At 37.4% G+C, this 12452-nt stretch overlaps 1 protein-coding gene across 5 annotated transcripts in view; it reads right to left on the bottom strand.

The window, feature by feature from the left end:
* Nucleotides 1-12452, bottom strand: part of TMTC3 (transmembrane O-mannosyltransferase targeting cadherins 3) — a 63501-nt gene that overhangs the window by 48848 nt on the left and 2201 nt on the right. For 2 of the 5 annotated variants that reach the window (XM_081249908.1, XM_081249909.1), the window contains one exon: nucleotides 26-242. The exons of 1 other annotated variant lie outside the window; for it this stretch is intronic. In XM_081249908.1, the coding sequence (XP_081106034.1) occupies nucleotides 26-214 (189 nt within the window). In that variant the 5' untranslated portion in view covers nucleotides 215-242. Of the gene's footprint in view, nucleotides 1-25; nucleotides 243-1941; nucleotides 2022-6857; nucleotides 7002-12452 lie in introns of those variants that run through there. 2 more of the 5 variants (XM_081249907.1, XM_081249910.1) reach the window with 2 other exon arrangements.

Genomic DNA, 12452 nt, shown 5'->3' on the forward strand with positions numbered 1-12452 from the left:
ATACATATAAGTAATATATACTTACTTCAGACATAGGGGTTCCCCAGAAATCATTCTGAAATAAAGTTTTTAAAGGTGTAGATGGATGCAGGTCTTTATTATCCAGTATTGCCGACACATCATCAAAAACAAAACCACAAAAGAGGCTGTTCCAATAGCAAGCAGCAACTACGCCTATTATTAAGGTTACTTCTTTGAGGTTAATAACAGCCATCTTTTCCACAAGCACTTGTGGACAAAATCTGGGGGGAAAATCACGAAGATAAAATGAAATAAGCAACATTTTTTTCTCTAATAAGTACAGTTTTAATAGAAGAATTAGCAAAATAAAGATAGAATGCTAATTCTCACAGAGAATTAATTCTTTAAAGCTCAGTTCAAATTCCATCCACTTAAGGAGTACTAGCTGACCACCTCTCCATATTCCTAACCTAAGACAGAATTAATTGCTCTTTCATATGTGTTTTCATACCTCTAATACAGCCTTTTATCACATCACTCAATCTTTAAACCTATCTCTTTAGCTAACTAGATAGTGAACTCCTTATCAACTGTCACAGGTCAGGTCACCTGGGAAACAAATACATATAAGATATGTATAAAAAAAAACAAATACATATAAGATATCTAAAAAAAACCCTGGCATGATGTGCTCCAGCAGTATCTAAATGAATCCTTGTGGGAAAACAAATACATACTTAAAAAGACACTGATCATGGGTTTTCTGAAATGTAGATAAAGCTGTTTAAGTACCATATGACTATAAGGATCAACTATTACCTAAATCAGGAGTCCAAACTTGTAGCCTGAAGCCCTATTCAGCTTGATCAAAAGCCTTTTAAAAATATCTGTCTTCCACGCCTTTATGCTAACTGTATACTAGCCAGTTTAACTACTGTTATCTTATCTTTTACTCGATTGAGTTATTTGATGGACTTAGGTTATCTGCTTGGCCCCTGGGGCATAGGAGTAGTTTATGAAACAGATATAAACTATGGTTTTTCTCCTTCCCATTTCAACAAAAGCTTTTACTCTAGAGACTGGTCTTCATACATGACAATTCATAACTAAGTCATTGTTTTAGAAAAGATTCAGTGAGGGAATGTTTATAGAGTAAAAAGAACTATATGAACTGGAGGATACTGGAGAATCAACCCTACTATAAAAATAAGGTTTGAAGGTATACTCTAAAAAAACAAGCTGATGAGATACTTTTCTAGCTTGAGTAGTGTCATTAGTATCACTTTAGTGTTATCACTTGTGGAGGGAAGAATAATGGTCCCCCAAATATGTAAATCATCTGAACCTGTGAATATATTACCTTACAGAGCAAAAGAAACTTTACAGGTGTGATTTTTTTTTTTTTCCTTTTTGCGGTATGCGGGCCTCTCACTGTTGTGGCCTCTCCCGTTGCGGAGCACAGGCTCCGGATGCGCAGGCCCAGCGGCCATGGCTCACGGGCCCAGCCGCTCCGCGGCATATGGGATCCTCCCAGACCGGGGCACGAACCCGTATCCCCTGCATCGGCAGGCGGACTCTCAACCACTGCGCCACCAGGGAGGCCCTACAGGTGTGATTTTGAGATAAGGAAATTATCCTAGATTTTCTTGGGTGGGTCAATTCAATGATAAGAGACCTCACAAGTGAATGAGGGAGGCAGGAGACTTGCAAAAGCAGAGGTCAGAGTGATATGATGGCTGGCTGTGGGCCACAAGCCAAGGACTGACAGCAACCTCTAGAAGCTGGAAAAAACAAAGAAACACATTCTTCACTAGAGCTTCTAAAAGGACCACAGCCCTACTGACGTCTCAATTTTAGTCTAGTGAGATCCATTTTGGACTTCTGACTTCCAGAACTATAAAATAATAAATTTGTTATTTTAAGCTACTACATTTGTGCTTATTTGTTATAGGAGCAATAGGAAATTAATATATCACTCACAGAGCCAGAAGATCTGGAACAAGAGATATATCTGCAGGAATTCTTGTCAGATCAGAGAAGAATAAGGTAGAGACCTTAAATCAGATATGAGCTGTATAAGAATGTATGTATACATAAACACCTATGGAAAGGTACTGAAGTTTCTTTAGAATGAGACAGAAAAATTTCAGAATACATTAGACTTTTAAAAGAAATGTTAAACTGAAACCGACAAATCAGAAAGGAAATTAGCTGTACCTTTTGAAGAAGTCTAGTTTTCAATTAACAGAAGAATTACCTAAGAGTTTATCTTGAATCCAGAAGAAATTTAGCATCTCTAAATAGTATGGTCTTGTACACATTATTATCAAAAAAAAGTTGATGGTGTGTGTTTAAAGATTGGAGAGATGCGGCTCAACTCCTCAACCACAGTAAAATGACAGTCAATACTTTTAAAAAAAGGAAGGCTATAAATTCACAAGGATAAAGACAATTGGAGAAGAGACCACAGCACATTTTGGAAGCTGGAAAAGTAAAATGTTTAATAAGTGACTCAATAGAGATCAAGAAAGTGAATCCTTACCTGAAGGGGGAAAAGCTGAAAAGTTTTCTGCACTCCTGCCGGCATCATCTCAAAAACTGATGCCAAGGATCTCAGGAAGTAGGGCTAGGAATAGATGGACTTCCACGGTGGGGCAGTGGCTAAGAATCCGTCTGCCAATGCAGGGGACATGGGTTTGATCCCTGTTCTGGGAAGATCCCACATGCCACAGAGCAGCTAAGCCCGTGTGCCACAACTACTGAGTCCTTGTGCTGTACTTACTGAAGCCTGCGTACCTAGAGCCCACGCTCCAAAAGAGAAGCCACCGCAATGAGAAGCCCGTGCACTGCAACGAAGAGTAGCCCTCAATACTCTTCTTAGTATAGTTTTAGACCCTCCAGCTATCTTCTACCAGTTGAAAACAGAATCTTATAAAATTTTACAACACTGGAAACAAAGAGAGGGTACTAAAAGCTTCCAGAAAGAAATAATGCAGGTTCCATACCAAAGGTTACGAATCCAAATAAATCACTTTTTTTTTACCAACAACGCTAGAAGCTGGGGGTGGGGTGGGGGGGGTGAAATTCAGAAAACAAAAAGGGAATAATGCTTCAAATTTCTGATGGATAATAATTTCTACCTTATAATTCTATATTAATAAACCCAAATTTGCCAAGTAGAAAGTAGAATAAAAATACTTTAAAACATTCAAGGTCTCAAAAATGTACCTCTAATGATTTTCTTCTCAGGAAACTAATAGGAGATACCCCAATAACATAAGGAAGTATATACTAAGAAACAAAAAGATAGGGAAATCAGGAGATAAGGGATGCAACACAGAACTATAGCCATGCAAGCAGGTCTACTACCCAGGTAACAATGAGATAGGTCAGCATATTCCTGAATGACAGTCCCAAGAAGATATAACTGACAGAACACCTGATGTGCTTAAACACAGCATAAAGAACTATTTTCCCTTTAAATCTGTGTGTGTGTAATTGTAATTCAGAAAAACAAAACAAGTCAGGATATCCACCATCGGGTAGTGAAAATCAAGTCTTGTGTATGGGGTCAGAAACCTCTCAGGTTGGGGTGACGAACTGCTGTTTGGTTAAATGTTCTCACAAAAAGAAACTTTAAAATTAATAGAGGAAAAATAAGTAAATTAAAACTATGGTTTTAATACTTTGAAATTATATTTGGGAATAAGATATATTTGATTTTTAGAGTACTTATAATGTTTAAGAGTATTTACATAGGGCAGAGAGCAGAAGCAAAAAGAACTACAATCCTGCAGCCTGTGGAACAAAAACCACATTCACAGAAAGACAGACAAGATGAAAAGGCAGAGGGTTATGTACCAGATGAAGGAACAAGATAAAACCCCAGAAAAACAACTAAATGAAATGGAGATAGGCAACCTTCCAGAAAAAGAATTCAGAATAATGATAGTGAAGAGGATCCAGGACCTGGGAAAAAGAATGGAAGCAAAGATCGAGAAGATGCAAGAAATGTTTCACAAAGATCTAGAAGAATTAAAGAACAAACAAACAGATGAACAATACAATAACTGAAATGAAAAATGCACTAGAAGGAATCAATAGCAGAATAACAGAGGCAGAAGAACAGATAAGTGACCTGGAAGACAGAATGGTGGAATTCACTGCTGCAGAACAGAATAAAGAAAAAGGAATGAAAAGAAATGAAGACAGCCTAAGAGACCTCTGGGACAACATTAAACGCAACAACATTCACATTATAGGGGTCCCAGAAGGAGAAGAGAGAGAGAAAGGACCCAAGAAAATATATGAAGAGATTATAGCAGAAGACTTCCCTAACATGGGAAAGGAAATAGCCACCCAAGCCCAGGAAGCACAGAGAGTCCCATACAGGATAAACCCAAGGAGAAACACACCAAGACACATAGTAATCAAATTGGCAAAAATTAAAGACAAAGAAAAATTATTGAAAGCACCAAGGGAAAAATGACAAATAACATACAAGGGAACTCCCATAAGGTTAACAGACGATTTCTAAGCAGAAACTTAACAAGCCAGAAGGGAGTGGCATGATATACTTAAAGTGATGAAAGGGAAGTACCTACAACCAAGATTACTTGACCTGGCAAGGATCTCATTCAGATTCGATGGAGAAATCAAAAGCTTTACAGATAAACAAAGGCTAAGAGAATTCAGCACCACCAAACCAGCTCTACAACAAATGCTAAAGGAACTTCTCTAAGTGGGAAACACAGGAGAAGAAAAGGACCTACAAAAACAAACCCCCCCAAATTAAGAAAATGGTAATAGGAACACACATATCGATAATTACCTTAAATGTGAATGGAGTAAATGCTCCAACCAAAAGACACAGGCTTGCTGAATAGATACAAAAACAAGACCCATATACATGCTGTCTACAAGAGACCCACTTCAGACCTAGGGACACATACAGGCTGAAAGTGAGGGGATGGAAAAAGATATTCCATGCAAATGGAAATCAGAAGAAAGCTGGAGTAGCAATACTCATATCAGATAAAATAGACTCTAAAATAAAGAATGTTACAACAGACAAGGAAGGACACTACGTAATGATCAAGGGATCAATCCAAGAAGAACATATAACAATTAGAAATATATATGCACCCAACATAGGAGCACCTCAGTCCATAAGGCAACTGCTAACAGCTACAGAAGAGGAAATCGACAGTAACACAAAAATAGTGGGGGACTTTAACACCTCACTTACACCAATGGACAGATCATCCAAAATGAAAATTAATAAGGAAACACAAGCTTTAAATGACACAATAGACCAGATAGATTTAATTGATATTTATAGGACATTCCATCCAAAAACAGCAGATTACACTTTCTTCTCAAGTGCACATGGAACATTCTGCAGGATACATCACATCTTGGGTCACAAATTAAGACTCAGTAAATTTAAGAAAATTGAAATCATACGAAGCAACTCTTCTGACCACAACTCTATGAGATTAGAAATGAATTACAGGGAAAAAAAACGTAAAAAACACAAACACATGGAGGCTAAGCAATACGTTACTAAATAACCAAGAGATCAATGAAGAAATCAAAGAGGAAATCAAAAAATACCTAGAGACAAATAACAATGAAAACACAACAATCCAAAACTTATGGAATGCAGCAAAAGCAGTTCTATGAGAGAAGTTTATAGCTATACAAGCCTACCTCAAGGAACAAGAAAAATCTCAAATAAACAATCTAAACTTACACCTAAAGGAACTAGAGAAAGAAGAACAAACAAAACCCAAAGTTAGTAGAAGGAAAGAAATCATAAAGACCAGAGCAGAAATAAATGAAATAGAAACAAAGAAAACAATGGCAAGATCAGTAAAACTAAAAGCTGGTTCTTTGAGAAGATAAACAAAATTGATAAAACTTTAGCCAGACTCATCAAGAAAAAGAGAGAGAAGACTCAAATCAATAAAATTAGAAATGAAAAAGGAGAAGTTACAACAGACACTGCAGAAATATAAAGCATCCTAAGAGACTACTACAAGCAACTCTATGCCAATAAAATGGACAACCTGGAAGAAATGGAAAAATTCTTAGAAAGGTATAACCTTCTAAGACTGAATCAGGAAGAAACAGAAAATATGAACAGACCAATCACAAGTAATGAAATTGAAACTGTGATTAAAAATCTTCCAACAGGGCTTCCCTGGTGGCGCAGTGGTTGAGAGTCTGCCTGCCGATGCAGGGGACACGGGTTCGTGTCCCGGTCCGGGAAGATCCCACATGCCGCGGAGCAGCTGGGCCTGTGAGCCATGGCCGCTGAGCCTGCGCGTCCGGAGCCTGTGCTCTGCAACGGGAGAGGCCACAACAGTGAGAGGCCCGCATATCGCCCCAAAAAAAAAAAAAAAAAAATCTCCAACAAACAAAAGTCCAGGACCAGATGGCTTCACAGGTGAATTCTATCAAACATTTAGAGAAGAGCTAATACCCATTCTTCTCAAACTCTTCCAAAAATTGCAGAGAAAGGAAAACTCCCAAAGTCATTCTATGAGGCCACCATCACCCTGATACCAAAACCAGACAAAGATACTACAAAAAAAGAAAATTACAGACCAATATCACTGATGAATATAGATGCAAAAATCCTCAACAAACCGCTAGCAAACAGAATCTAACAACACATTAAAAGGATCATACACCATGATCAAGTGGGATTTATCCCAGAGATGCAAGAATTCTTCAACATACGCAAATCAATCAATGTGATACACCATATTAACAAACTGAAGAAGAAAAACCATATGATCATCTCAATAGATGCAGAAAAAGCTGTTGACAAAATTCAACACCCATTTATGATAAAAACTCTCCAGAAAGTGGGCATCGAGGGTACCTACTTCAACATAATAAAGGCTGTATATGACAAACCCACAGCAAACATCATTCTCAATGGTGAAAAACTGAAAGCATTTCCTCTAAGATCAGGAACAAGACAAGGATGTCCATTCTCGCCACTGTTATTCAACATAGTTTTGGAAGTCCTAGCCATGGCAATCAGAGAAGAAAAAGAAATAAAAGGAAAAAAAAACAGAGTAATTAACATACACCCGAGATTTTGATATATTAGCTTCAAAACTGTAATTTAAAATACAATGTTATATAATAATATATATAACATACATAATATTAAATTATTGACCATGCAATTTTTGTATTTAAGACTTATAGTTAAAAATATTAAGAATTTAGACAAGTTTACAAATAAATATTGAAATTTTTATAAGACTTTGGGAGTTGCTACAGTTTTAAGTTTAGTTTACTAGCTTTATAAAAGTTGTTTGAGAAAGTTTTGCTTGTTAAGTTAGGCATCTGAAGCTCTCGAATAAAAATGAATATACTAAAACTATAAATGCATTTTTTAATTCAGGCAACTTAATTAGGTTTTAAATGTAGCTGATTAAGGGTATTCAGTCCTTTCAATTATTATTTATTTGTTATACATTAAAAAGGGATATGTTCGTTTATAAACAGAATAAGATTTGTAGGTTGAATTTAAAGGCTTAAAGAACACAAGGTTATACAATGTTACTTAAAGAAACTTGGACTGATCTCATAATTTCTAAATACAATTAAGTAATAAAAAGTTATGCAGTCCCTTTAAGTTGCAAAGCAAATTCATTCAGTAATTGAAATACTCAACTCCAACATAATGATCAAGACCCTGAACTCGATTTAACTTTTGGGCACTGTCCTCTGCTCTGGGCTTGGGATCACTGTGTAGGAGAAGCGTGTTTAACGTTATGGAATGAGGATAAGGTTTATTCTTCTCTTTCTTTACCTACATGCTTGTTAAACATAATTTTTGAGCACTATAGTGTTAGAGCAGAATGGAGAGAGAAGAAAGGAAGGAAAGCAAAAGAGCTTACTTGACCACTATTTTCAAGATGAATCTCTTATAGGTGTTTGAGGATTCTTTGGGGACAAACCCCACATCATTAGGGACTGTCACCTGAAATTCCCTTTATGTCTACTTCCTCCTTGGAAACTGGTGGTACCCAGCTTGTCTTTGCTGGGTCCCTTTGCAACCACCACCCCTACCTCCAAGTTCTACTCCCACAAGTGGCTTTTTGGGGCAGAACTTCAGATGAGTCCACAACTGAGCTCATGAGCATGCACTAAAACGAGCTCTCTCCCTTCCTCTCATTATTAAGCTCCCTGGGGTAATGTTTTACAATTCTATTTTCTTGGCCTTTTATAAACTTGGTATGGGTGAGGTGTTTAAGCAGAACCAAGAAGATTTATCAATGGGGTGCTAATCTTCACTGAGTCAATGGCATCGCAAAATGTTTACTGTTCATGACTACCACCATTATGGTTAGTTTCATGTGTCAACTTGCCTAGGCTATAGTAGTATTCAAACACTAATCTAGGTGTTGTGCTGAAGGTATTTTGTAGAGGTGGTTAACACCTGATAGTCTGATGATTTTAAGTAAAGGAGATTATACTCCATAATGTGGATGGAACTCATCCAATCAGTTGAATCACCTTAAAAGCAAAACTGAAGTTTCCCTGAGAAGAAACTCTACCTCATGACTGCATTATCAGGTCCTGGTGAAGAGTTTCTAGCCTGCCAGCCTACTCTACGGATTTTGAATTCACCAGTTCCAAAATCCTCTAAGTCCATCCTTTCATATAAATGTCTTTATTTGATATATATTTGATATATGCTTAGTTATCTGGTTTGATTAAAGCTAGATATCTAAAGGGTAGGGGGGGGTCTCAGCTTGGAAAGCTAGCCTCTGCTATTTGTGGTCATATCCTTCAACAGGTAGCCTAAACTTCTTTAAATGGTGTCGTCAGGAGAGCTGGAGGGCAAATCCCAACAGACAAGCACTTTTCAAGTCTCTGCTTACTGCATATTTTTTACTATCAATCAAGCAAGGTAAACCCAGAAGCAATGTGGGAGAGGTTATAAAGAGTCAAGATAATACTATTTTTGAAGGTTCTCCAAGGAAGCATATTATGAGAGAAAGGGAGAGACAGCGCTACTTCTCATGCATGTCATGAGCTTAGTTGTGGAGTCATCTTAGGTTTTGTCCAAAAAAAACCACCTGCAAGGGAAGAGGTTAGGGGAAAGGTAGAGGGTTACATAAGGACACAGATAGAGGGCAGCATAATTCACTGGGGGCCATTATTGTAACAAATGTTAGTTGTGAGAATGCTATAGACTGGATGTTTGTGTCCTCCCCAAATCATGTTAAATCCTAATGCCTAATGTAATGTCATTTGGAAGTAGGGGTCCCTGGGGAGGTGACCAGGTCATGAGGGTGGAGCCCTCATGAATGGGATTAATGTCCTTATATAAGAGATCTGAGAGAGATCCCTCGCCCCCTATGCCATGTGATGACACAGTGAAAAGATGCCCACTAGGAACCAGCTCCTCACTGGACACTGAATCTCCTGATGCCTTGATCTTAGACTTCCCAGTCTTCAGAACTGTGAGAAATAAATTCCTATTGTTTATAAACCACCTAGTCTAGGGTATTGTGTTAGAGCAACACAAACAGACTAAGAGAGGGAACTTCCAGTTCTTTTTCTAGGCACAGAAGCATATTCACCCAGATGCACATAGTTTGAGCAGATGGAATGACTGATTTATGTTTGCTTACCAAAATGGGATGTCACTATATATGTGCAAAGAATCCAAACGCAACTGAAGACCACTCATGAGCACATTACAGGCATACAAAACAACATAATTCCTTCAACAAAACTGTACTGAATGCTCACTTTCCCTAATACTCCCACAGTACAATTATGGAAAAAACAAGCCTAGAGGAAAAATTTATAGGAAATCTGGGAATATTTAGTCTGGAAAGGATAGTCTTCTCAGCTCAATAATTTCATGATTATATCTTTTTCAATAAGTAAAACTTTGGCTTGCATAGTTTGCCAAGTCTGTATTCACAATGACTCCTACTAATCTTTCCAGTCTCCTCATGTTGGGAGAAGACAAGTGTTTGCTTGCTGCACACTGATTCCTCTCCACGAGAACAAGGCAAAACAAAACATTTTATGTACTCAGTGGAGACTAAATTTCTCACGGCCATGCTTTATGTTAGAAGCTGGGAAAGTAAGCTACCATTCATTTTCTTGATAAGACAGCATAAAAGGAATGGAGATTAACATTTGGAATATAGGTTGATCGGCACATAGAACAGAGGTAGCAATTATAAAAGGCAAGTCTTTCTTTTAACATCTTTACTGGAGTCTTATTGCTTTACAATGGTGTGTTAGTTTCTGCTGTATCACAAAGTGAATCAGCTATACGTATACATATATCCCCATATCCCCTCCTCTTGCATCTCCCTCCCACCCTCCCTATCCCACCCCTCTAGGTGGTCACAAAGCACCGAGCTGATCTCCCTGTGCTATGCGGCTGCTTGCCACTACCTATCTGTTTTACATTTGGTAGTGTATATATGTCCATGCCACTCTCTCTCACTTCGTCACAGCTTACCCTTCCCCCTCCCCGTGTCCTCAAGTCCATCCTCTATGTCTGTGTTTTTATTCCTGTCCTGCCCCTAGGTTCTTCAGAACCCTTTTTTTTTTTTTTTTTTTTTAGATTCCATATATATGTGTCAGCATACAGTGTGTTTTCTCTTTCTGACTTACTTCACTCTGTATGACAGACTCTAGGACCATCCACCTCACTACAAATAACTCAAGTTCGTTTCTTTTTATGGATGAGCAATATTCCATTGTATATATGGGCCACATCTTCTTTATCAATTCATCTGTCGATGGACACTTAGGTTGCTTCCAGTCCTGGCTATTGTAAACAGTGCTGCAATGAACATGGTGGTACATGACTCTTTTTGAATTATGGTTTTCTCTGGGTATATGCCCAGTAGTGGGATTGCTGGGTCGTATGGTAGTTCTATTTTTAGGTTTTTAAGGAACCTCCATACTGTTCTCCATAGTGGCTGTATCAATTTACATTCCCACCAACAGTGTAAGAGGGTTCCCTTTTCTCCACACCCTCTCCAGCATTTATTGTTTGTAGACTTTTAAAAGGCAAGTCTTTCTTGTGAAGTGATTTTGGTCAGATAAAACTGCTCATAAAACAACAGAGATGAAAGAAGGCAGATCCAGGCAAATGTTCCTGTACTAAAGCCATTTATAAAATTGTCAGATAATTTCCCTTGGTGAAAACTGAATGATTCAGAAAACTTCATGAAAAATAATAGTGGGTTTTAGTGATTTTTCTCAAAATTATATATAGTGAGCAACTGAACTACAACTTGAGTTAAATTTCTTAGTTAACAGTTAGATACAAACATATTTTAGTGCATTAGAGCCTAGACCCTAGCTAACTTGTTTCCTACTGCATCCCTGGTGTCTAGCACAGTGTATAAGCTCAAAAATATTGTTAGAATGAGTAAAGTAACAAAATTTAAGCAAGATTTTGCACTTAGTCGTGACTGTAATTGAGACCTGGCTTACAACCTTAGCTTCATTAATTATTATGAAATTGCTTAGGTTCTTAGAACCTATTTTCACTTCAGAAAAATGAGAATAAAACTTGCCATTACGCCAGGTACCTTCAGTTCCAGAGAATATAAATGTGAATAAGAAGGTGAAGGAAGTAAGGGTAGAAAAGACCAGCACAGACAAAACGAAACAAATAGATAAATAAATAACAGTTGTAATGAATGAAAAAACAAGAAGAAAAATAAGGTGTTGCAATAAAAATAACAGATTACTACTAAAAAAATAAATATGCAATTTTAAGCATAGTAAATGACATAATATGTGTTCCAGAAACATTAGCTTTCATCTCTGCCTTCCCCTGCTAAATTATGAATTTAAAACAATGAATGAAAAAAGATTAAAAAAAATAAAAACAAATAAAAACAATGAATGTGGGAATTCCCTGGTGGTCCAGTGATTAGGACTTCGCACGCTCAGAGCCGAGGGCGTGGGTTCGATCCCTGGTTGGGGAACTAAGATCCCACAAGCCATGCAGTGTAGTCAAAAAACAAACAAACAAACAAAAAACAAAAAAACACTGAACATGAAGAATATCTAATTCAAATTCTTGAGTAATCAAAGTTACATAATTAGAATATGATGATATTTAATATAGATTGTAAGACTGAAGAATAAGCACTTTACAAGTACTGGTTCCCAGCATGCCTGAGAAGGCAATATAGCAGTTATGAACATATCCTTTAGCCAGAAAGATTCGTGTTCCATCATACTATTTAAGTTTGAGCAGAGTATTTAACCTTTCCAAACTCTGCTTTCGTAACTTAGCTGGAAAATGAGGACAAATTAAGCAGCTATTTCATTGGATTGTTATGAAGATTAAATAATGAAAAAGCTATAGTAATCAAAATAGTTTGCAGCTAGCATAAAAACAAACCCGCAGATCAACAGAACAGAATAGGGAGGCCAGAAATAAACAAAGGAACCAAGAATATACAATG

This window comes from Mesoplodon bidens (assembly GCF_964165515.1).
Source record: "Mesoplodon bidens genome assembly, chromosome: 11".
Taxonomy (NCBI): Eukaryota; Metazoa; Chordata; class Mammalia; order Artiodactyla; family Ziphiidae; genus Mesoplodon; species Mesoplodon bidens.